The sequence below is a fragment of the Lithobates pipiens genome, unplaced genomic scaffold, assembly GCF_037356315.1.
Source record: "Lithobates pipiens isolate NorthernLeopardFrog02 unplaced genomic scaffold, aLitPip1_a1.2 Scaffold_8, whole genome shotgun sequence".
Classification (NCBI taxonomy): domain Eukaryota; kingdom Metazoa; phylum Chordata; class Amphibia; order Anura; family Ranidae; genus Lithobates; species Lithobates pipiens.
The window spans coordinates 581048030-581071654 of record NW_027507903.1 but is presented as its reverse complement, the minus strand read 5'-3'; the positions used below and the strand labels follow the sequence as shown (position 1 = coordinate 581071654).

At 43.4% G+C, this 23625-nt stretch overlaps 1 protein-coding gene across 3 annotated transcripts in view; it reads right to left on the bottom strand.

Annotated features, from left to right (window-relative positions):
• Positions 1–23625, bottom strand: part of DNM2 (dynamin 2) — a 176333-nt gene that overhangs the window by 3609 nt on the left and 149099 nt on the right. For 2 of the 3 annotated variants that reach the window (XM_077470271.1, XM_077470272.1), the window contains one exon: positions 16961–22936. The exons of the other annotated variant lie outside the window; for it this stretch is intronic. In XM_077470271.1, the coding sequence (XP_077326397.1) occupies positions 22867–22936 (70 nt within the window). In that variant the 3' untranslated portion in view covers positions 16961–22866. Of the gene's footprint in view, positions 1–16960; positions 22937–23625 lie in introns of those variants that run through there. 3 annotated transcript variants of the gene reach the window in all.

The window sequence follows — 23625 nt, the reverse complement described above, 5'->3', positions numbered from 1 at the left end:
AATACAAACTTGTGGACCACGCCCTTTGTACAAAAGTCCACGGAAACGTTTGTACAAAGTCCGACCGTGTGTATGAGGCTTTAGTGTCACTGGCAGTTACTTCCCAGTCAGTGTCATTTAGTGCGGCAGGCAATCTGAAACTATCACAGTCCCACTATAAGTTGCTGATCTGCCATTAGTAGTATAAAAATGAAACTTCCAGTATCTAGACCATAGTTTGTAGACAGTATAATTTTCACACAAACCAATCAATATACACTGTTTTTTTTTTTAACCAGAGACATGAAGTAGAATACATTTTGGCCTAAATTTATGAAGAAATTAGATTTTTTTTTATTGGATATGCTTTATAGAAGGAAAAAAATTTTTTTATATAAAAAAAAATATATATATTTTTTTTAAATAAAAATAAAAAAACCCAGTGGTGATCAATTGCCACCAATGGAAAGCTCTATTTGTTGCAAAGTTAAGTTCACACTTCAGAGAACTGAATGCAGTTTTCCCCGCATTCAATTTGTATGACAGGAGACTGACCGGCTCTCAATGGAGCCGATTCCCACAGCTCCGGGGTTGCTGCAGTCCACACTGGAAAAGGGTCCTGTGCATCTTTGGTCCGAAAAATGGCCTGGTCACGAAGGGGTTAAAATCTTCTGGAGCTCAAGTGGTTAATATTTTAAATATGTTTCGCCTTTTCACTTTATGTCTACATAGACGGTCTCAAATAATGAAACATAGAAGATTATTCCTTGGCTCTTTACATTTTTCAGAAAAGGGATGAGACATGCGTAATACTATATTCATATAGGTGCAGGGCTTTTTTTTCTCAGAAAATAGGTGCAGGAACTCAACCATGAAACCCAGAGTTCAGAAGTGTGCTACATGTAGAGGTTGGGGGTGTGCAGAGGTGCGCTACATGTAGAGGTGGGGGGTGTGCAGAGGTATGCTACATGTAGAGGTGGGGGGGTGTGCCATGTGCAGAGTTCAGGAGGTGCGCTACATGTAGAGGTGGGGGGTGCGCAGAGGTGCGCTACATGTAGAGGTGGGGGTGTGCAGAGGTATGCTACATGTAGAGGTGGGGGGGAGGGGTGTGCCATGTGCAGAGTTCAGGAGGTGCGCTACATGTAGAGGTGGGGGGTGCGCAGAGGTGCGCTACATGTAGAGGTGGGGGTGTGCAGAGGTATGCTACATGTAGAGGTGGGGGGGAGGGGTGTGCCATGTGCAGAGTTCAGAGGTGCGCTACATGTAGAGGTAGGGGGTGTACTATGTGCAGAGTTCAGACGTGCGCTACATGTAGAGGTGGGGGGTGTGCTATGTGCAGAGGTGCGCTACATGTAGAGGTGGGGGGTGTGCTATGTGCAGAGTTCAGAGGTGCACTACATGTAGAGGTGGGGGGTGTGCCATGTGCAGAATTCAGAGGTGCGCTACATGTAGAGGTGGGGGGGTGTGCCATGTGCAGAATTCAGAGGTGCGCTACATGTAGAGGTGGGGGGTGTGCCATGTGCAGAGTTCAGAGGTGCGCTACATGTAGAGGTGGGGGGTGTGCCATGTGCAGAGTTCAGAGGTGCGCTACATGTAGAGGTGGGGGGTGTGCCATGTGCAGAGTTCAGAGGTGCGCTACATGTAGAGGTGGGGGGTGCTATGTGCAGAGTTCAGAGGTGTGCTACATGTAGAGGTGGGGGGTGTGCCATGTGCAGAGTTCAGAGGTGCGCTACATGTAGAGGTGGGGTGTGTGCAGAGGTGTGCTACATGTAGAGGTGGGGGGTGTGCTATGTGCAGAGGTGTGCTACATGTAGAGGTGGGGGGTGTGCTATGTGCAGAGTTCAGAGGTGCACTACATGTAGAGGTGGGGTGTACTACATGTAGAGGTGGGGGGTGTGCTATGTGCAGAGGTGCACTACATGTAGAGGTGGGGGGTGTGCTATGTGCAGAATTCAGAGGTGCGCTACATGTAGAGGTGGGGGGGGTGTGCCATGTGCAGAGTTCAGAGGTGCGCTACATGTAGAGGTGGGGGGTGTGCCATGTGCAGAGTTCAGAGGTGCACTACATGTAGAGGTGGGGGGTGTGCCATGTGCAGAGTTCAGAGGTGCACTACATGTAGAGGTGGGGGGGTGCTATGTGCAGAGTTCAGAGGTGCACTACATGTAGAGGTGGGGGGGTGTGCCATGTGCAGAGTTCAGAGGTGCACTACATGTAGAGGTGGGGGGTGTGCCATGTGCAGAGTTCAGAGGTGCACTACATGTAGAGGTGGGGGGGTGTGCCATGTGCAGAGTTCAGAGGTGCACTACATGTAGAGGTGGGGGGTGTGCCATGTGCAGAGTTCAGAGGTGCACTACATGTAGAGGTGGGGGGTGTGCCATGTGCAGAGTTCAGAGGTGCACTACATGTAGAGGTGGGGGGTGTGCCATGTGCAGAGTTCAGAGGTGCACTACATGTAGAGGTGGGGGGTGTGCCATGTGCAGAGTTCAGAGGTGCACTACATGTAGAGGTGGGGGGTGTGCCATGTGCAGAGTTCAGAGGTGCACTACATGTAGAGGTGGGGGGTGTGCCATGTGCAGAGTTCAGCCTTCTTCCATGGTTGCTTATCTCTGCATCCCCCATCCACATCTCACCCCCTCTTCAGCTCCAAACTCTGCATGCAACCCCCCCCACCCGGCCACCATCTTCCACATCTCTTACTTGTGTTGCTGTATTAGGCTGAAACACCCAGCCAGCTCTAGTACCTCCCTGCACAATGTAGGTGGCTCTGCCTCTCTCACTTGCAGGGAGATCATCCAGTGGGAGGGTCGGGATCTTCTGTGATTGCAAGTGATAGTGGTGAGCAGAGGGACTGAGCCAGAGGTGGTGGAACGGAGTGCCACCAAGTTCCAGCTGAAAAAAAAAGCCCTGTAGGTACGTGTTCATTGTACAGCTGGCTTTATGAGACTTACTTCCAGAAAGAATAAACAAATCCTACTTTTTGTATTGCTTTTAAAAATGTATGCTTTATGCAAAGGGGTTACATAAAGACATATGAACCTTTAAAAAAAAAAAAAAAAAAGCAAAACAAAAACCTCATTAAAAAGGTTCCCCCCAATCACGCCCTTAGGCCTCCGATGCAGATGGTCTTCCTTTATGATGTGCGGGCAAGAATTACTTTCCAATTTTATAGTGCACAGGTGTGACTGCGGGCTGCATAGAAATAAATGGCTTGCCCATTTATCTCTATAGGAGCGTGTAGTTGCGCCTGCACATTGCTCGGCCCACCAAAAATACAGGCAGTGCAGCGAAAGACGTGTTTTATCGGAGGTCAGTCTTAGGTATACTAAGAGGGAGCGAGGAAACCCATCCACTACCTTGCAATCAGTGCATTCAAACCACGAAACTAAGTTTGAAATGATAACAGGAGACACCGCCATTTGAAAGACTCTTAGCAAGGCCTGCCTGTGAGGTTGGATATTTAGACCCAGGCACATTAGGGCCAATATACACTATATTGTCAAAAGTATTGGGACACCTGCCTTTACATGAACTTTAGATCCCATACACACTATTAGATTTTCTTCAGATTTACCAAAACCATGTAGTGCAAGGGCCTGCCTGAGTGCATACAAATGGAAACTCTTAAGGTCTAACCTGATATGGTTTTGGTAAATCTGAAGGAAAAATTCTACAGAAAATTGTATAGTGTGTATCCAGTCTTAGGTTGGAGGCCTTTATTGAGTTGGCCCACCCTTTGCAGCTATAACAGCTTCATCTCTTCTGGGAAGGCTGTCCACAAGGTTTAGGAGTGTGTCTATGGGAATGTTTGACCATTCTTCCAGAAGTGCATTTGTGAGGTCAGGCACTGATGTGGTCGAGGAGGTCTAGCTCACAGTATCCGCTCCAATTCAGCCCAAAGGTGTTCTAACTGGGTTGAGGTCAGGACTCTTTGCAAGCCAGTCAAGTTCCTCCATCCCAAACTCGTTCATCTAGGTCAGTGATGGCGAACCTTGGCACTCCAGATGTTTTGGAACTACATTTCCCATGATGCTCTGGCACACTGCAGTGTAGTGGAGCATCATGGGAAATGTAGTTCCAAAACATCTGGGGTGCCAAGGTTCGCCATCACTGATCTAGGTCTTTATGGACCTTGCTTTGTGCACTGGTGCGTAGTCATGTTGGATCCCCAACTCTTCCCACAAAGTTGGGAGCATGAAATTGTCCAAAATGTCTTGGTATGCTGACAACTTAAGAGTTCCCTTCACCAACGTTCCTCTAGTGCAGGGATATTCAATTAGCAGACCTCCAGCTGCTGCAGAACTACAAGTCCCATGAGGCATAGCAACACTCTGACAGCCACAAGCATGACACCCAGAGGCAGAGGCATGATGGGACTTGTAGTTTTGCAACAGCTGGAGCTCCACTCATTGCATATCCCTGCCCTAGTGGAACTAAGCCCCTGTATTGAAAAAAATAAAATAAATAAAAACACACACCAAAATCCCCCCTTCACCAAATGATTTGGACCAGTGCACACAGCAAGGTTCATAAAGACATGGATGAGCAAGTTTGGGGTGGAGGAACTTGACTGGCCTGCACAGAGTCCTGACTAGGGTTGAGCGAACCCAAACTTTTGGCTTTTTGGGTCCCGAACCCGAACAATTGACTGTATGTTCGGGTTTGGGTCCGGTGTTCGGCAACGTAATGGCGCATTTTAAAAAGCCCTGCAGCAGCCAATCAACATTTGTTTAACTGGTGTGCCTTTAGAAGCCATCACAGCCATGCCTACTAATGGCATGGCTGTGAGTGGCCAGTGCAGCATGTGACCCAGCCTCTTTTTAAGCTAGAGGCACACAGCACAGCATGTCACTCTGCTTTAGACAGTGTAGGGCAGGGATCCTCAAACTACAGGCCTCCAGCTGTTGTGAAACTACACATCCCATGAGGCATTGTAAAACTCTGACATTCACAGACATGACTAGGCATGATGGGAATTGTAGTTCCTGAACAACTGGAGAGCCGTAGTTTGAAGACCCCTGGTGTAGGGAAAGGTTCCTGGCTACTGCTGCTAGGGAGAAAAATACATAATAGGAGTCCTGATTCTGAAATCTATTCTAATAACTCAGCGATCTACACAGATTTAGCTGGTTGGGTTGCAGTGCACAGTCTTTTTACACTGCCATGAGCCCAGTGCCAGAGAAAATATAACTGCTATCTGCAAGCTCAGTGCACCAGCACTGCATATGTTACTGTGAGATACACCCTGTACATACGGTGTATGTATTCTGCTCTTCCAAAAACACCCATTTAGGGCAACAAAAAAATATTTTGCAGAGTGTTCTGCATATGTGGAGGTGTGTGTTACAAAATTTATATATTTTTCTTCTATTGTGCTATTCAAAATAAAATTAAAAATTTAGGGCAAATACATTTTTTTTGAATAGCACCAGAGGCACCTCAGAAGGCAGGGTTACCATGGCTGAAATGTGGAAAAGCTTTGTCAGCACGCCACAAAAACCAGCACCACCAGCTGAGATGGAACGTCTTAGCAGGAGGCCGCATTTCACCAACATGGTGGAGCAGTATGTGTGCACACGCTTACACGCACTAAATGACGGGTCTGCCCTCTTCAACTTCTGGGTCTCCAAATTGGGCACATGGCCTGAGCTTGCCCTTTACGCCTTAGAGGTGCTGGCCTGCACTGCAGCCAGTGTATTATCTAAGGGTGTATTTAGCACGGCAGGGGGCGTTATCACAGACAAGCGCAGCCGCCTGTCCAGAGCCAATGTGAACAAGCTCATGTTCATTAAAATGAACCAGGCATGGATCCCACAGGACTTGTCTGTACCATGTGCAGCAGGGGTTGACAAATTTGCTTGGAATCTAGGAGCCAGCTAAAAAAGTTGGGAGCCAGGTCCGTGACGGCGATCTGGACCTGTCCCTGGCCTGACATGGAGACGAGTGAGGGGAAGATAGCCCCCAGCCCCCCACCTGTCTCCAAGTCATTGCCCATAGCTCTTAGAGGGACATTTTATTTGTTTTATTTTTTTCAAATGACGATTTTTTTTTAAATTGCATTTTAGTGTAAATATGAGATGTGAGGTCTCTCTGACCCCAGATCTCATATATATATATATATATATATATATATATATATATATATATATATATATATATATATATATATATATATATATGAGGACCTGTCATGCTTTTTTCTATTACAAGGGATTTTTACATTCCTTGTAATAGGAATAAAAGTGACACACATTTTTTTTTTTTTTTAAAGACCAGTGAAAAAAAAAAAATGAAAAGTTAAAATAAGAAAAACATTTTTTTTTTTAAATGCGCCCTGTCCCGCCAAGCTTGCGTGCAGAAGCGAACGCATATATGAAAGCGGTGTTCAAACCACACGTGAGGTATCGCTGCGATCGGTAGAGTAAGAGCAATAATTCTAGCCCCAGACCTCCTCTGTAACTCAAAAGGTGCAACCTGTAGAATTTTTTAAATGTCGCATATGGAGATTTTAAAGGGTAAAAGTTTGTCGCCATTCTATGAGCGGGCGCAATTTTGAAGCGTGACATGTTGGGTATCGATTTACTCGGCGTAACATTATATTTCACAATATAAAAAAAAAAAATTGGGCTAACTTTACTGTTGTCTTATTTTTTTTAATTAAATAAATTATTTTTCCTCCCAAAAAAAAGTGCACTTGTAAGTCCGCTGTGCAAATATGGTGTGACAGACAGTATTGCAACGACCACCATTTTACTCTCTAGGGTGTTAGAATAATAAAAAAAAAAAAAAATATATATATATATATATATTTTTTTTTTTGTTATGCGGTTCTAAGTAAATGGAAGGAGATAGCTCCATTAGCATTGCTGGTTGTAATTCCAACGGCCACCACAAGAGGGCGCAGATTCCAGAAGGAACCATAGGATCACAGAAGGCCTCAAAGCCGGGGGCTCAATTACCGGCCGCGTGGCCCAACGCAATCACGCCGGGGGTCCACGTAGACAGGATACCCCCAGCTGTGCTGCCCCAGGCGACAGGTTGCTAATTCAAGTCGCAAATGTGATCTGGCGCCCGGGTTTTGTCGAGCCCTGATGTACAGAATAGACATGTATACCGGTGTTCTGACAAAAACTGCCTGGCCATGGGATAGTGTCTGGCCCGAGGACAAGGAGATCCCGAAAATCTTGGAAGATGAACAGCGCCTGCGCCGTGAGTGCAGGTTCAAGCCCCATCCGTAAGTGGACATACGGTAGCACATAGTAGCAGGGCCCCTCACAGGCTCGCTTCACTCGCCACACTTCGGGCACGGCCTCGCTTCACTCGGCTTGAACCTGGACTCACCGCGCAGCGCCGATCATCTTCGGAGATTTTCGAAATCCCCTTGTCTTACATACTGAGCAAGCACAGTACAGAAGAGAAACCACCGCTCCAAAGCAGCCCTCCAGGGCAAACAGCTCTTCCTCCTATTGATGAGCCCCAGGTGCTGGCTGTTACACACTGTGGGCAGGTAGACAGAACCAAACTCTGGATAGCCGCACACTGGAGAAAGACCTGAAATCCGGTCTTTTATTGAGATAACGTAGATCACATCAAATCAAATAATCCACAGCAAAAAGATAACAGGGTACAAAAAAATGCTGACGCGTTTCGCACCGTGATCAGTGCTTACTCATAGCTGAGTAAGCACTGATCACGGTGCAAAACGCATCAGAATTTTTTGTACCGTTATCTTTTTGCTGTGGATTATTTGATTTGACCTACGTTATCTCAATAAAAGATGGGATTTCAAGTCTTTCTCCAGTGTGCGGCTATCCAGAGTTTGGTTCTGTCTACCTGCCCACAAGCGCAGAGCAGGGCGGACACTATCTGACGGGGGACAGAATTCGACACATCACTGGCCTTACCCAGCCATTGTTGTATTTTTGAACCAGTGTTGGCTACCTCGCCCTTCACCGCCGCTTCCACCTCCACCGCCACCTCAACCTCCTACTCCATATGGACCTCATCCTCCTAGGTCAAGATTATAATTTTTTTAATTTCAAAGTATTTTATTTTCCCACTAGCTTATCCAATAAATTGAATATTTTTTTCCAGAAAGGGCGCATTCCCACCATGTGTGGCATCCTGCCGTTGAGTTTCTGAGGTTCTTAATCACTTCCTGTACCTCTTCTTCTGAGAAGGGGGCCTCCAGCATATATATATATATATATATATATATTTTTTTTTAAATTTATTTTGTTATTTTAAGTTAATTCCCTATCCACATTTGTTTGCAGAGCACTTGCCATTCTCTTAACATTTTGTTGCCATTTGCAGCCCTCTAGCCCTTTCCATTACTTTTTTAGAGCCATTTTAGTCCTCAAAAGTTTGGGTCCCCATCGACTTCAATGGGGTTCGGGGTCAAGTTCGGTCCCGAACCCAAACTTTTTTCAGAAGTTCGGCTGAACGCAAACGTCCAGGTGTCCGCTCAACTCTAGTCCTGACCTCAACCCCATAGAACTTTGGATGAATTAGAGCAGAGACTGCGAGCCAGCCCTTCTCGTCCAACATCAGTGCCTGACCTCACAAATGCACTTCCAGAAGAATGGACAAACATTCCCATAGACACACTACTAAACCTTGTGGACAGCCTTCCCAGAAGAGTTGAAGCGGTTATAGTGGCAAAGGGTGGGCCAACTCAATAAAACCCTACAGATTGGGATGCTATTGAAGTTCATGTGCGTGTAACGGCAGAGTAACCTACCAGCATGTCTTCGGTATGTGGGAGGAAACTGGAGTACCTAGTAGAAACTCTCACCACACTGCCTCCACCATGTTTTACAGATGACATTGTGTGCTTTGGATCATGAGCTGTTCCAAGCCTTCTCCACACTTTTTTCTTCTCGTCATTCTGGTACAGAATAATCTTAGTTTCATTCGTCCAAAGAATGCTTTTCCAGAACTGGTCTGGCTTTTCTTTTTTTTTGGCAAAGGCTAATCTGGCTTTTCTATTCTTCAGGCTTAATAATGGTTTGCACCTTATGGTGAACCCTCTTGTATTGGCTCCTGTGAAGTCTTCTCTTGATTGTAGACTGACAATGATACACCCACCTCCTGGAGAGTGTCCTTCACTTGTGTGAATGTGTTTTTCTTTACCATAGAAAGGATCCAGCGATCATCCACCACTGTTGTCTTCAGTGGACGTCCAGGCCTTTTTAGGTTATGGAGCTCACCAGTGCTTTCTTCGCTCTTCAGAATGTACCAAACTGTTGATTTGGCCACTCTTAATGTTGCTGCGATCGCTGATGGATTTGTTTCGTTTTTGAAACCTTACAATGGCCTGTTTCATTTGTATGGACAGCTCTTTTGAACACATGATGTAGGTTCACAGCAATAGATTCCAAATACCAGAATCAATTCCAGACCTTTTTTTTTAACCTACTTAATGAAGAAATAGCCCACACCTGGCCATGAAACAGCTTTTGATTCAATTGTCCAATTACTTTTGGTACAAGATTTAACTGTAAAAATTTGAGAATGCAACAAAAAAACTGGAGATGAAAAAAAAAAAAAAAAATAAACGAAAAAAGACAAGAATTTTTTATTATTTTTTTTAGTTTGTTATAAAACTTTCTAAATAAGTAATTTTTCTCCTTCACTGATGCACGCTGATTAAGCTGCACTGATGGGCACAGATTGTCAGCATTTGTGGGCACTGTTGGGGCTGCACTGATGATCAGTGCCCCGATTATCAGTGTAGATGTCCCCTGTGTGGCTTTGCCAGTTATCAGCTCTCCTCTTCTAACTCGCTGTCAACATGAGGAGAGGACTGCCGATAACTGGCAAATCCTGTTTACACTGATCTGTGATTGGACACAGCTGGTCACATGGTAAAGAGCCGCTATGATTGACTCTTTATCCCGATCACAGATCCATGCCGATATGCACAATCATGGGAGGACATCCATAGACACCCTCCCGGCAATGTGAGCCCACGGTGTAGCAGTCTTTCGGCACAGGCGGGAGGTGAATAATAGCATATGATCCTCCCTTTACCCAGTGTAGCAGCGTTCGTCTCAAAACTGCCACTAAATGTGAGCATGTGACGGTAAAGCTGGCTAAACACTAGTCGAATTTTTGTTAAAAATTTCTCAATTAAGAACATTTGTCTGATTTTCTAATCATTAGTGGGTCAAATTGATGCTCATTTTCAGCCACAGTTATAAGAAAACTTGAAGCGGCTGGATAGAAATTTTTCTTTAATTTCTAACAGTGCCTCTGGTTTTTGGTCGGTAAAGTCAGCTTCCAAAATTGAATGTAAGAAGCAAATGACATTTTTAAAGTACTCGCAAATGACATGCATCAAGCTGTGAACATGTACTGAAAATTTTCTTATGAGCGTTCATTCGAAAATCTACTTGAGCATGGCCAGCTTTACTAGTGCAATGGACTATAGGATTTTAGAAAAAATAAAATAAAAAAGCCTGATGAGGCAGCAAGTCCTGTAATACTCCAAATGCAGGAATGACAAAGGATCATCATTCTAGTCCTTCAAAGTTATTTTGGAACGCATAAGAGGGAGATTACGGTAGACATGATGAAAGTGTGGTTTTCCATTAAAGCATACATCTTCAGCTGCCTCAAATGCATACATGTAGTGGGTATTGTAGACTATATTTCTATTATAAATGAGTATAGTGGAATGTCTATCAGAAAAAAAAAGCAATGCAACTGTAAAGGGCATTTAAAAAAAAAAAAATAAAAAAAAACACCATACAGCTTCAGACCAGCTGGGTATCCTAGGCTAGTGGTGCTAGAACCGGTTTCTGTTATGTAACCTCTAAACTCCCAAGTGAGATATACTCATATGGGGCTGGGGCCCGCGCCATGAAGTTGTGTTGCTGCAGATAAGACCCATATGTATTTTTGGTTAAAGGAAGACAATGGGTGCCAGTCCAGAATGCCCGAGTAAATCCAGCCCATAACAGATGTTTTTGAGGATGTGTCTGCAGGATGACAAAGTCCATACAATGTGGTCCCGCCCAAAATTAGTTGCTTTTCGGTTCTGAGTTTTTGGTCTTCTACAAATACTCTTTGCCCTTGTACACACGGTCGGAGAATCCGTCGGAATGTGTCCTATTGGACCGTGTCGTCGGATAATCCGACTGTGTGTGGTATGCATCGGACCGATTCTGTCGGACCCAATTTTCCAACATGTTGGAAATATTTCCCGACCAATTGGTTCGATCGGACACACTCCGATCATGTGTAGAGAATTTTGATCGGACCAAGTGCCACGCATGCTCAGATCAAATTCCTACATCAAAGCTATTGGCTACTAGCCTGAACGTAGTCCCATCGTAACGAAATTACGTCATCACGTTCTGAATGATTGGATTTTTCGACAACTTAGTCCGACCGTGTGTATGCAACAGTTTCGGACTAGATCCGACGGACAAAATCCAACGGATTTGGTTGTCGAAATCTCCGACCGTGTGTACAGGGGCTTTCACCTTATCATTCCCAAGGATGCTCGCCTGGTCCTTCTACATTTCCCAATTTAGGCCCTACAACACAGGCAGCAGAAACTGGCTGGGTATCTGTTTCTGGATGCTAAACAAGTGATAGCGAGTGCCTGGGAAGAAAAAAAAAAGAACCCTTGGTTCAATTTCAATAGGTGAACGACTGTATGAATAGAATTCTGGTCATCGAAAAGACGTCTAGCATTCTCAAGGATTCCCAGTTTGAAAATTTGAAAGTCATGGCTCAAAGATGCCCTTCCACCTGTATACTTTTTTTTTCCACCTATCTTTTGACTAGAGTCTGTTACAGGTTCTTATGCTGTCGGGTTCTGGTGGCCTGCTGATGAACACTGCTCCACGTTTATTTGTAACATGTTGCACTTTTTGGTTTAAAGTTTCTTGTTCAATACTATGTCCCTGCGCAAGTAGAACTTCTGCAGTTGTCTTTTTATTGTTTTAAATAAAGTATTATAACAAAAAGACAAGAGATCAAATAGCTTTAATTCTTTCTTCCAGTGTATTCTTAAAAAAAAAAAAAAAATAGAGCTCTATCTCCAATATGAAGTATACCAGAGAGAGCAAACTGCTGTTGTCATTTCCGCATGTAATAGCAGCTCTGAGGGCAGGAAAAAAAAAAAAAAAAATATATATATATATATATACATAACCTTAAAAGGATAGTTCACCTTTAAAAACAAAACAAAAAAACTGCCTATGGTAAGGGACGGTACAGCTCTAACTAAAGATGAATAAAGCCCTTGCTATAGATGTAGGCCATTTACATACAATGGATATAAAAAGTCTACACACCCCTGTTAAAATGTCAGCTTTCTGTGATGAAAGAAAATGATAAAGATAAATACATTTCCGAACTTTTAATGTGACCGATAAACTGGACAACTCAATTGAAAAACAGACAGCAATCTTTTAAGGGGGGAAGGAAAGAGTATAAATAAATAACGTAGTTGAATAAGTGTGCACACCCTCTTATAACTGAATGCGATTGCTTAATTCGGAACACAGCTACATCCCCAAACTCATGTTAAATAAGAGTCCGTACACACCATGCCATCATTTAAAGTGCCTCTGATTAACCTCATATAAAGTTCAGCTGTTCATGGAACATGGTGAAGACAGTCATCAAGTGGAGAAAGTATGGCACAACAGTGACATTACCAAGAACTGGAGGTCCCTCCAAAATTGCTGAAAAGTCATTTAAATGCGACAGCGCTGAATGGTGAAAATTGGCTTGGGCGGGAAGGGGGGGGGGGGGGTAAGTGCCCAGTATTGTAGTGGTTAAGGGTGTGCACTTTTGCAATCATTTTATTTTTCCTGCCCTCCACCTAAAAGATTTCAGTTTGGTGTTCAGAGTTGTACAGTTTACAGGTCACATTAAAAAGGTGGAAAAAGTTCAGAAATAATTTCTCATTTTTTTACATCACAGAAACCTGACATTTTTACAAAGGTGTTTAGACTTTTTATATCCACTGTACCTCATCAAGTCTGACTGGAATACTCCCAGGACATTGCTAGCTGAGGCCTAGTCATCACTGCTCACCGCCACCATCACAGGAGTGAACTTTCACTCTGAGCTCAGCATTTGAGATCTCACTCCTGTGATGATGAAGGTGAGCAGTAATGACTAGGCCTCATTTTCCTGGGAGTATTCCAGTCAGGCTTCCCAAGGTACGTAATGGCCTACACCTATAGCAAGGGTTTTATTCAACTGTAATCAGAGCTGCCGTCTTTTTTTTTTTTTACATCTACAGACGCCCCCTTATCTGCATAGGCAGTTTTGTGGTAAAGGTGAACTATCCCTTTAATCTCTGGTAAAAGATCAATTTATTGTAGGAAAAAAAAATTACAATAAAAAAAAAAAATCAACTGAAATGATAAAATGTAAATATTGCACAAAAAAAAAGAAAAGTTCAGCAACCTAATCACTGCAGCAAATAAAAATAGCGTTTAGGACCATTGCACACACATTTCTGTTGTCCGATGTTGACCACCACAATGGCAGCTTTACGTAGATATATTTTGTCGTATGTAGACATACATAGAAGAGTAAATACAGACACTGGTTCTTATGCAGTGAGGATCTTCAAGACTGACAACATTGATATTCAGGGACACAGCTTGCCTTTGTGCAAGGGGCGTTAGCACCATCTCAGACCAGGGATTTTGTAAGGCCTTGTTCACACATTGTTCAGTAATCGTCAGCACTACTTGAAACGCGTTGAAAGCCTGCGAGCAGCTTGTTTAACCACTTGCCGACCAGCTCACGCCGATATACGTTGCCATAATAGCTCTGCAGGGCGAGCCCTCGTATGGGTACGTTGTATCCTTTCAGAGACGCCACACTGTGCGTGGCCGGCGGGCACGAGAGCCAGCACGTGAATTTATGTGTGTAAACACCCAAATCCCTGCTCTGTCAGGGGAGAGGAGACATATAGTTTGTGCCTACTAAGTAGGAATAACAATATGTCTCCTCCCCCAGTCAGGCCTATCTCGAGACAGATAGAAAAACACTAACTAGGGAACACATTTAATGCCTTGATCGCGCCCCCCCCCCCCCAGCATTAACCCCTTCCCTGCCAGTGAAATTTACACAATAAGCAGTGCATTTTTATAACACCGATCGATGTATAAATGTCACTGGTCCCAGAAATGTGGAAAAAGTGTCAAGGGAGGGGGGCTAAGGGGAAGACGCAAAATTTAGTTTGGGTACAGCATTGCATGACCATGCAATTGTCAGTTAAAGCAACTCAGTGACAAATTGTAAAATGTGCTCTGGTCAGGAAGGGGGTAACATCTGAATGCTGAAGTGGTTAAAGTAACACTAAACTCTCTAAGTGTGTATTCTTGACTTTGAGTAGCTTTTATTACTCCCAGCCTCCTCCAAATTCTTTTTTTGTTGTGATCAGACTTCCTTTTAGAGGGTGGTTTATGTTCTACGGATCCACTGTATGTAGGAATTTAGCCACCCTCTCTTGCTTACTCCTGAGATGAACTATGAATTATGGGATTTGTAGTGTGCATAGAGAAGTGGACATGACCCCAATTAATGTGCCGTTCTCATTGCAAACAAAGACAAATTCCACAAACGACTCATTGGAGGAAGGCAGAAGCTTGCTTACACTCCGCTCTCATACCAGCTGAAGTCTGTGAAAAAAAAAAAGGCATTACCACTATTGAATCACTTTGCCTCCTGTTTTTGCTGCTAGGAAAACTGAATTCCAGGCAATGTAGAGAAGAAAAAACTGCTGCAGCAATGGAAAGCTGTCTTTGAATGGCACTTTGTTTTATATGAAGAGTTAAATTGGTCCAAATTCTGCAAACTTGTGGCATCCCTCTAGAAGCAGGAAATCAATTTAGTAGGCACCACTATTACAGCAATTCTCTACTAGCATCCAGGTCCGGTGTTGAGTGGCTGGCCTACTGAATTATGAACACGGAAGGTTGGCCACTCAGCTTAGGCACCATTCAGAGAATGTTTTTCCATTTCCTTAATGAATTCAAAGCAGTCTCTGATCGGGTGGAGAGGTGTGGCAATGATGTTGTACTCTCCACCTCGTCCAATCACAGATTGCTTTGTAATCACTGAGGGAATGCAAAGCATTCTCCAACTGGCACCTGAGCTGAACCACTGACTTCCCAATTTCAGAATGCTGCCCCTGCTCAGAACAGGACCTGAAAGGTAGTGGAGATCACGAGATTAGTGGTGTCTATTAGTGATTTTTTTTCAGATTCTACAGGGATCCCACATGTATGGTGTATGAAGTTACATTGGGTCAAGATGGACTAATGCAAGCATGTAAAAAAAATGCCATACTTGGAATTCATCTTTATGTGAAATTCCAGCTTAAATCTAACAAGCCGTATTATTCCACCTACTAACACCTATGCTGACTAACTGGTGTAAGATGTACACTATATTACCAAAAGTATTGGGACACCTGCCTTTACACACAGATGAACTTCAATGGCATCCCAGGGTTAGTCCGTAGGGTTCAATATTGAGTTGGCCCACCCTTTGCAGCTATAACAGTTTCAACTCTTCTGGGAAGGCTTTATGGACATTGCTTTGTACACTGGTCTAAATCATTTGGTGGAGGGGGGATTATGGTGTGGGGTTGGGCTTGACCCCTTAGTTCCAGTGAAGGGAGCTCTTAAGGCATCAGCATGCCAAGACATTTTGGACAACTTCATGCTCCCACCTTTGTGGGAACAGTTTGGGGATGGCCCCTTCCAGTTCCAAACATAACTGTGATGAATTAAAGTGGAGACTACAAGCCAGTCCATTTTGTCCAACATCAGTTTCTGACCTCACAAATGCGCTTCTGGAAGAATGATCCAACATTCCCATAAACACTCTCCTAAACCTTGTGGACAGCCTTCCCAGAAGAGTTGAAGCTGTTCTAGCTGCAAAGGGTGGGCCAACTCAATATTGAACCCTACGGACTAAGATTAAGTGTAAGGGCAGGCATCCCAATACTTTCTTGTACCGTAGTGTATACACCGACCCATTTTTAGCCTGCTCTGGTCACACGAGACAGTGGCGGCTGCGGGGGACAGGAGAGAGCTCGACAACAGCTGGTGAAGCCTGGAGTGGTAACATCACCCACAGGCTTCAATGGCGCCTCTGTTGTCAGTGTTTCCTCTACCACTGACTGACACAGGGGAGCCAGAACACACGCCTGGACTGGAGCGGGGGGGGGGGGGGGGGGCGGGGTTTGGGGCTCATACATATATATATATATCTATTGCTAAGGCTAGTTACATTTAAGCTGGAATTCCACTTTAAAAGGAAACCCTTCCTTATAGAAGTACAGAAGCTGCCATTGCCCATTTCCTTTTGAAAATGCCAGACCATCTCTATATTCAATACTTGGAAAAAGAGGAAACGGGGGGTGGGGGGGGGGGGGCGGGGGGAACACACAGCACACGGACAATGTATACATTTCAATTTGCATGCTTCTTACAGGTCAGGGTAAATAAATCTACTGCTCAACAGCAGCCGGCATTTTCGGGAGAGGTCAGCGATGGCAACACAGATAAAAATTATTAAATATACCATTTAGTATCAGTCAGCATGTGTTTTAGGCGTACAAAACAAGGAGAAGATTGAAAATATACATCATGTATTTATAAAGTGAGTGGATTAAAGGGTTATATAGTGAGGGATTACAAAAGTATGTTAAATGTTATATGGGGTAATAGTAGGAGTTCTTATAGGAAGTAAGCAGGGGAGTGTCACACACAGGGATTAGGAATAATGGGAGGAGTTGGTGGATTGATCTCCAGTAGAAAGTAATAGTAGACATTACCAGCATGCTTTATGGAGTAATAGGAAGAGATTTAGAGATAGGTTGTATGCAGGAGGTGTTACAGAGAGGAAATAGTGTAATATGAAATACCAGTTTCTGAATGAGTAGAACAAGTTCAGTAAGTCAGACACCCAGAAGTGAAATGACCAGCCACCAGAAGGAGAACGTTCCCTTTATTTTAGTTTATTAATAAGGTACAGAACAGGGGAGGTCATTGTACACAGTTTTTTTCGGTAGTAACAAACCAGCTGCTCCTTAGGGTCTATACAAAGAAGAGTCACACGAGTCCATATTGCATCGTCCAACTTCAAACTGCTCAGAAAACGCACCCATGATTGGAACATCCCCAGAGAATGCTGCCGTATGTTTTGCCACATGGTCGGACTTGTGCAGGCATCATAAAGCAGGCCTAGCAGTAAGTGTTATGCCATGGTGTCCAATAAAGTTTGATGGCAGACAGGCTGCTTGCATAAGGTAACTGCTCCTTGCTGTCTCTGTACTAAGTGGACCTAAACTAGCACTATACCTATTCAACTGTCCAAAGCTGCTATTGTGCACCCAGGGTGACCCTTCCCTGTACATATTTGCTGAAGTCCTTACATGCTCAGAACAATGGTCTGCCAACAGCACCCCACTCTGCTTTTGTGAGGTGCAAGAAAGGGCTTGCAGGGGTCCCCAAGACACATCTGCTTTCCTGCTGCAGAGGTCAGTCTCTTATAACTATCCTTGGGCTTTAAATAATTTAACTATTCCCTTGAAAGTGAATTATAAGTGCACTTATTTCTTAGGTGCAAGGAGACACCAGTTTAGTTACAACACAAGTTCCTTTTACAGATGTCAATGTGTTTCTGCTCAGCAGTGGCTGAAGCCCTGCCTGAAACATAGCCCTTGTTCCACCCCCTAAAAGTGTACCTGTTAAAAACACATGCCGATCACATTTGAATTGCATGAAGTATTTTGCCATTTGCTCAGAAAAAAAATTGCTCCTGCCTCTTGGAAATGTGACAGGTACACTTAAAATTTGATGTATGCGTAAACACGCAGCAGCCTCATCCCAGAGCACGGGGAAACAACGCAACAAACTGCATCTGCTCAGGCTCTACGAGAACAGTAAGGGTTTTGTAGACTGTGCAAGCTGTACTGTTAGAGAGTCTTGATTGTCCTCTTCTAAAAAGAGGACCTATCATGCCGTCCTTAAAAGCTCATAGGTACAAAGTGTTTAGGGGGGATGTAAACTCAGGCAAATTGCTGCGTCGTTCTCAGCCTTCTGCTGGTCACAAGAAAGTTTTGAAATGTTTTCGTTATGCAGATACCTAAACAGAGAGACTTGGCTGTGGTCAATGGCCTTTAGAATGGATGGAGGGAACAATTATCCAAAGAGGGAACCACCTGGGCCTTACACCAAAGAAGACCCACTGCCACCACTGTGTGCGCAGAGACTGCATGGAGTACGCAGCCTGGTGATTAGTAGTCAGTGAGGGGGCCAATGCTTGACACAATTTGGACATAAAACTTACCAGAGTCTAAAATAAGAACTGCATTGTTACAAAGTAACTCTGCATTGTCAGTCATTTATTACTGGAATTCTCCAAGGACATTCAGAAAGTCTAAATCTAAGAGGGCCTCGAGATCATGCAAACAGTTGCTAATTGAGTTACTTTGATAAATCATTCCAAAACTAAGTCTCCAGAATTCTTGTCAGTAACGCTAAGCACACAGTTGTACTATATATAAAATTTGAACTCAGACGCAAAACAAAATACCCCCTATTAGATGGCAGGCAAAGAAGTTTATGATTATATATACAAACTGCATTTAGCCATTTACCTTTTTAAAACCGGTCTTGCCCTCAAAACGCCCAACCATGTAAGCAACAGGTGTGTTTTGCCAACAAGCCCTTTGTGTATTCCGTTCACCTGATGGGGTGCCACAAATGCACTCACTTTCTCCCCCTTAAAGCAGTTGTAAACATGCAGAATTTTTTTTTTCTCACCTGCAAAGTAAAAGGCATAATGAGCTAGTATGCACCGCATACTAGCTCATTATGAAATACTTACCTTAGAACAAGGCCCCAACATCTGGCCCGATCCACGCCGAGGGAGCCGACATGTTTCCTCTGCGTTTCTTCCGGGTATCGCAGCTCCGGCACTGAGTGCATGCGCGCAGGAGATTTCTTCCCGGCAGGGTCTGGCATCTGCCGGGCTTCCAACAGAGAATCTCCTGTGCGCATGCGCCGCTGCAGTCAGCGGCGCATTTCGAGGGGAATATCTCCTAAACCATACAGGTTTAGGAGATTTTTTATTTTTTTTACCTACAGGTAAGCCTTATTATAGGCTTTCCTGTAGATAAAAAGTAAAAAAAAAAAGACTTTACAACCATTTTAATGTTAAAACTACTACACCAATTTAGGCACTCAGGCTTTCTGGCAGGCATTTTCTGTATTTGCAGGTATAAAACGTGGGAAATGTGTATGTATTGCAGAATATATAATATATATATATATATATATATATTTTTTTTTTTTCCTACGGTAACCTGGCCTGTTAGTGCAAGACTGACATTCAAAATTGAGAGATGGTATTTAAAATTGAGGCCTCATGTATCTAAAGCAAACATTTAATATAAGGCAGGTTACCAGTTCTTGGATGTGGTGTTATATTTTTTCAGACTTTTCCCTTTAGGTGTGCCTATCAGAAAGCAAGAGGGCTGGGCAAAAAAACAAAAACAAAAAAAACACTTTTGCCATTCAAGGTCCACTTTAATCATTGATCCTAGATTGGAATGTACATGCCCTAGTTCTTTTGACCCGTACATATAAATCCCTGAAATATTCTGAATATCAGAAAGGAGAAACAAAAAGAATTAAAGTAGACATCTACAGAAAATGCCTCAATTTTTCTGTATTATAATGTATACTGGCTGTAGATGTGAAAGTGTTGTAGAACATTTTCCTGAGACGGGGATTGAACTAGCTGAATCAACCACACAGGAGCAGTCAACAGATCTCAAGCTCAAGTCTCCAATTTGCAAGTCTCCCACCAGGTAACAGGAAAAACTCTGCATAGAGAAGGCCTAGCATGTATTTCACAGTTTAGAGGCAAAGGAATGCCATGCTCTGCTACATAGTTTTAAAAAGTACCTTTTGTTTTTTTGTGATGGAAAGAGAAGGTTAAAGTGATTCTAAAGGCAGAAGATTTTTATCTTAATGCCTTAAGATTAAAAAAAAAAAAAAAAAAAAAAAAAAAAAAACCCTGTGTGCAGCAGCCCCCCCCCCCATACCTAGCCGAGCCCCATCTCGATCCAGCGATGTTGCACAAGAGCCTCAGCTGTCCGGGGACTCTACCTCATTGGTGGAGACAGCAACAGGTGCCATTGGCTCCCGCTGCTGTCAAAATCAGTGGGCCAGAGAGGGGGATGGGTCAAACCACAGCTCTGGCTGAACAGACACAAAGCAGCAACTTGGCTCAGGTGTCCCCAAAGCAAGCTGCTTGCTCTGGGGCACTTGGCAAAAGGGAGGGGCCAGAAGCGCCAGCGTGGGACCCAAGAAGAGGGGGATCTCAGTTGATCTGTGCAAAACCACAACATAGGGCAAGTAAATTTAAAATGTATTTTTAACCAAAAAACAAAACAAAAAAAAACAAGACTTTAATTATCACTTTAAGCTTGAACATAACTGAAATTCCAGTAAGGTGTGAACAGGACTTTAAAGAGGAAGTAAACCTTAATAGGTTTTACTTTCTTTTTTGCTCCCTGCAAAGTTAAAGCATAATGTGCTAGAATGCATCGCATACTAGCACATTATAGGACACATACCTGCAAACAAAGCCCGCGCTGCCCCCTGCCCATCGCCCTCTTCCTTCCGGGGCAGTGGACTCTGGCTCTGACTGGCCGGAGTCACATGACGACACTTTGCGGCGCACGTTTATGAGATATTTGCTGTACCTATAAGTAAGCCTATAATGAGGCTTAAAATGGAGGTTTACAACCTCTTTAATTCTCTGAATTATTAGAGAGCATAAAGAGCAAGAAGGAATATGGACTATAAAGCTCACCACCTGCAAATGTTTTTTTAGTTTTAGGTACAGTTGAGGGGAAAAAGGCAACATTTTAAATTTCTGTCTTTCACCCTATTGGAGTTATTTTATTTATATTCAACATCTTCTCCCTGTAATACCAGAACAAAAATCAAGAGGCTGTCATTAGGAGAGGAGTGCACAGACTGCAATAAAAGTCTTCTTTGTCCAACATGGAATAAAAAGTTTTGGTTTGAATTGGGCTTTAATCTTCTATAGGCCTGCTTTAAAGTGGACCTTTCTGTGCAGATGGAAGGTCCGCATCCCTACCTGCCCCCTACCGCCAAACAACTTTTACCATTTTACAAGAAACAAAACATGATGTGCTTCGATCCCGGCTTCCGGGTGGTGTGGGTGAGGTCACCGCCGTTTGCAGCTTCCTCCTGCTCACTCGAAATCCTATGACAACAGCACACAATACATTCAACAGGATTTCCAGTCCCCACCTATTCCAAAGTCAGAGGTGCCATTACCTGGGCCTCCTGGAAGCTGGGATTGAGGTGATTATGTTTATCTTTAGTAGTCATTGCTGACTTGTGTTTGAAGGTGCACATCAACACTTCACTGGACATAGTCTTGTTCTAGGTCATATGGGGATACGATGAAAGACCTGGAGTCTGCACCCTCAAAACCTGGTCAGCAACTGTATGTCCACACTAAGGAGGAACCTGTGATGCCATCAATTTGCAGCAACCACTGCAGTGTGGATATCTTGTCGCCTGAGGATGTAAAAAGCAAACATCCCTTTATTCAACTTGCCAGCAATCATGCAAAACAATCAGCTTTGGGTGGAGTTGACCTTTAATTCCACTACCACTGATACAGCCACCTGCATCTAGTACAGCTTGCCAGTGCTACTTGTTCCAGTAGTTCCTTGTAGCAGGTTTGCACAGTTTGGACTTTTGCAATGCATACTTTGGTTGTTCCAAATCATGTTGGTTTTCTCCCATTCACACAATCCTCTACCCCACCCATAAGCATAAAAAGGCACTGATTTGAAGAGAATCAAAACTAATTCGGTAGGAAAAAAAAAAAAAAAATCTCATAGGATAAAGGTTCTTATAGACTGTTAAATATATATGAAAATTAATGCAAATTTTATCTTGAAGGTCAAAAAACTGTACATAAATTTAATTAGGACAAGTCAGTTCCACATGTGGAATATGTGGAAAAGGCTTAAATACTCCAACGGTTAAATAGAGGGGGCCAGGAATCCAGCACAGACTGGTTGTCTGTATATTACACACGGCTTGATGTCACGCAATCATATCTTCCATTACACAGGGTTTTTTTCCCCAACCCGACACAGAATTAAACCCAATATTTCTTCTTGTCTGCTATAATTTGGACCAAAAGCCACTGTGATAGAAATAGACTTTTGCACTCAGTTAATCCACTCCAAATAAATTAGCGTTTTCATTGGCTGCGGTGGACGGAGGGCAGCCATTTTGAATTGGTCTTCAGGGATATTAGGCTCATTTAGCAGCCATTTTGCATCTATTATATTAGGCAGGTGGCCATGCTGAGGGAAAAAAAAAAAATAGGTTTACAGCTTTAGAGCACAGATCAGCTTACTATGTTTATGAGGGAAGGTGTCAGCCATTTTAATTTGTTGGTACAGAGACTAGTTTAGCAATCATTCTACATTTTTTTAAGAGAAGGCAATGGCCATTTTTTGGAAACCTGCCAGGGAACAGCTTGATGAATCCGAGATAGTATCTTCCTTTCCCCTTGCTTTAGGTTCCAGTTCAGAAATATACTCAGGCGAAAGGCTAACATGCACCATTAAGAGTTTGATCAATCTAATGGATTTCATGAGATGGAGAAAGTCTATTTCTATAGGACTGGTCAACAACAACACGGACAGATTACACGGCTGAGCGGGCACGACGTCTTTGATAACGGAGACAGACGCCCAGCTTATAATCCCTCTTTCCGACAAAGCCTTCCTTTATGTCTCGCTTACACCCCAGGAGCCTGTCCCGATGCTTAGTCTAGTAAGGAGGGCTCTGCAGGTCGGATTATGGTGGGCCGGTTTGGGGCGGCGGGTGGTCTCCGGCTGCAAAAAGGGTGAGAGAAACAATGGTTTAAAAAAAAAAAAAAAAAAAGGAATTGACACGGAGTTATGAGTGGGAGCCACATAATTAAACAAAAAAAATAAAATAAAAAAAAAGTTCAACTGCAGCAGTGTCAATGTTTCCAAGAGTCATAAGCAGTGTTATTTATCATGCTCATTCATGTTAGCACTTTTTCGATTAGTTATAATCAGTACAGCTTCTATTTGAATGTTAATTACAATATAACAGATTTCTTATGCAGACATTTGTAATACTGCTAGCTCTGCAGATATATTACAAAAACAATATATTACAAAAACAGGGAGCTTCATGCAGAAGTCCAAAATAACTGCCTGGCTTGTCCACAGCCATCAGACTAAGGTGTTCAGATGCCACAGACAACAGGAATATTAATGTCTGAATCCAATTGGCGACTGGGACCAACATAGAGAACTTATCTAAGAAACCTGAGATCAAGCGCATCTCTAAAGATGGAGGATCTGCACAACATAAGCCCGTTATGCATTCTATAAAATAGGAGTAAGAAAATCCACAACCCTTTTTTTTAAGGCAGGTTACAAAATGTCTGGTTCCTACATGCAATACAGGCACTCCCTTTCGGGTTATCACATCTGAGGACCAATATGACAGCAGAAGGAGACATTTTTTTTCGACAAGTGTATCTAAATAT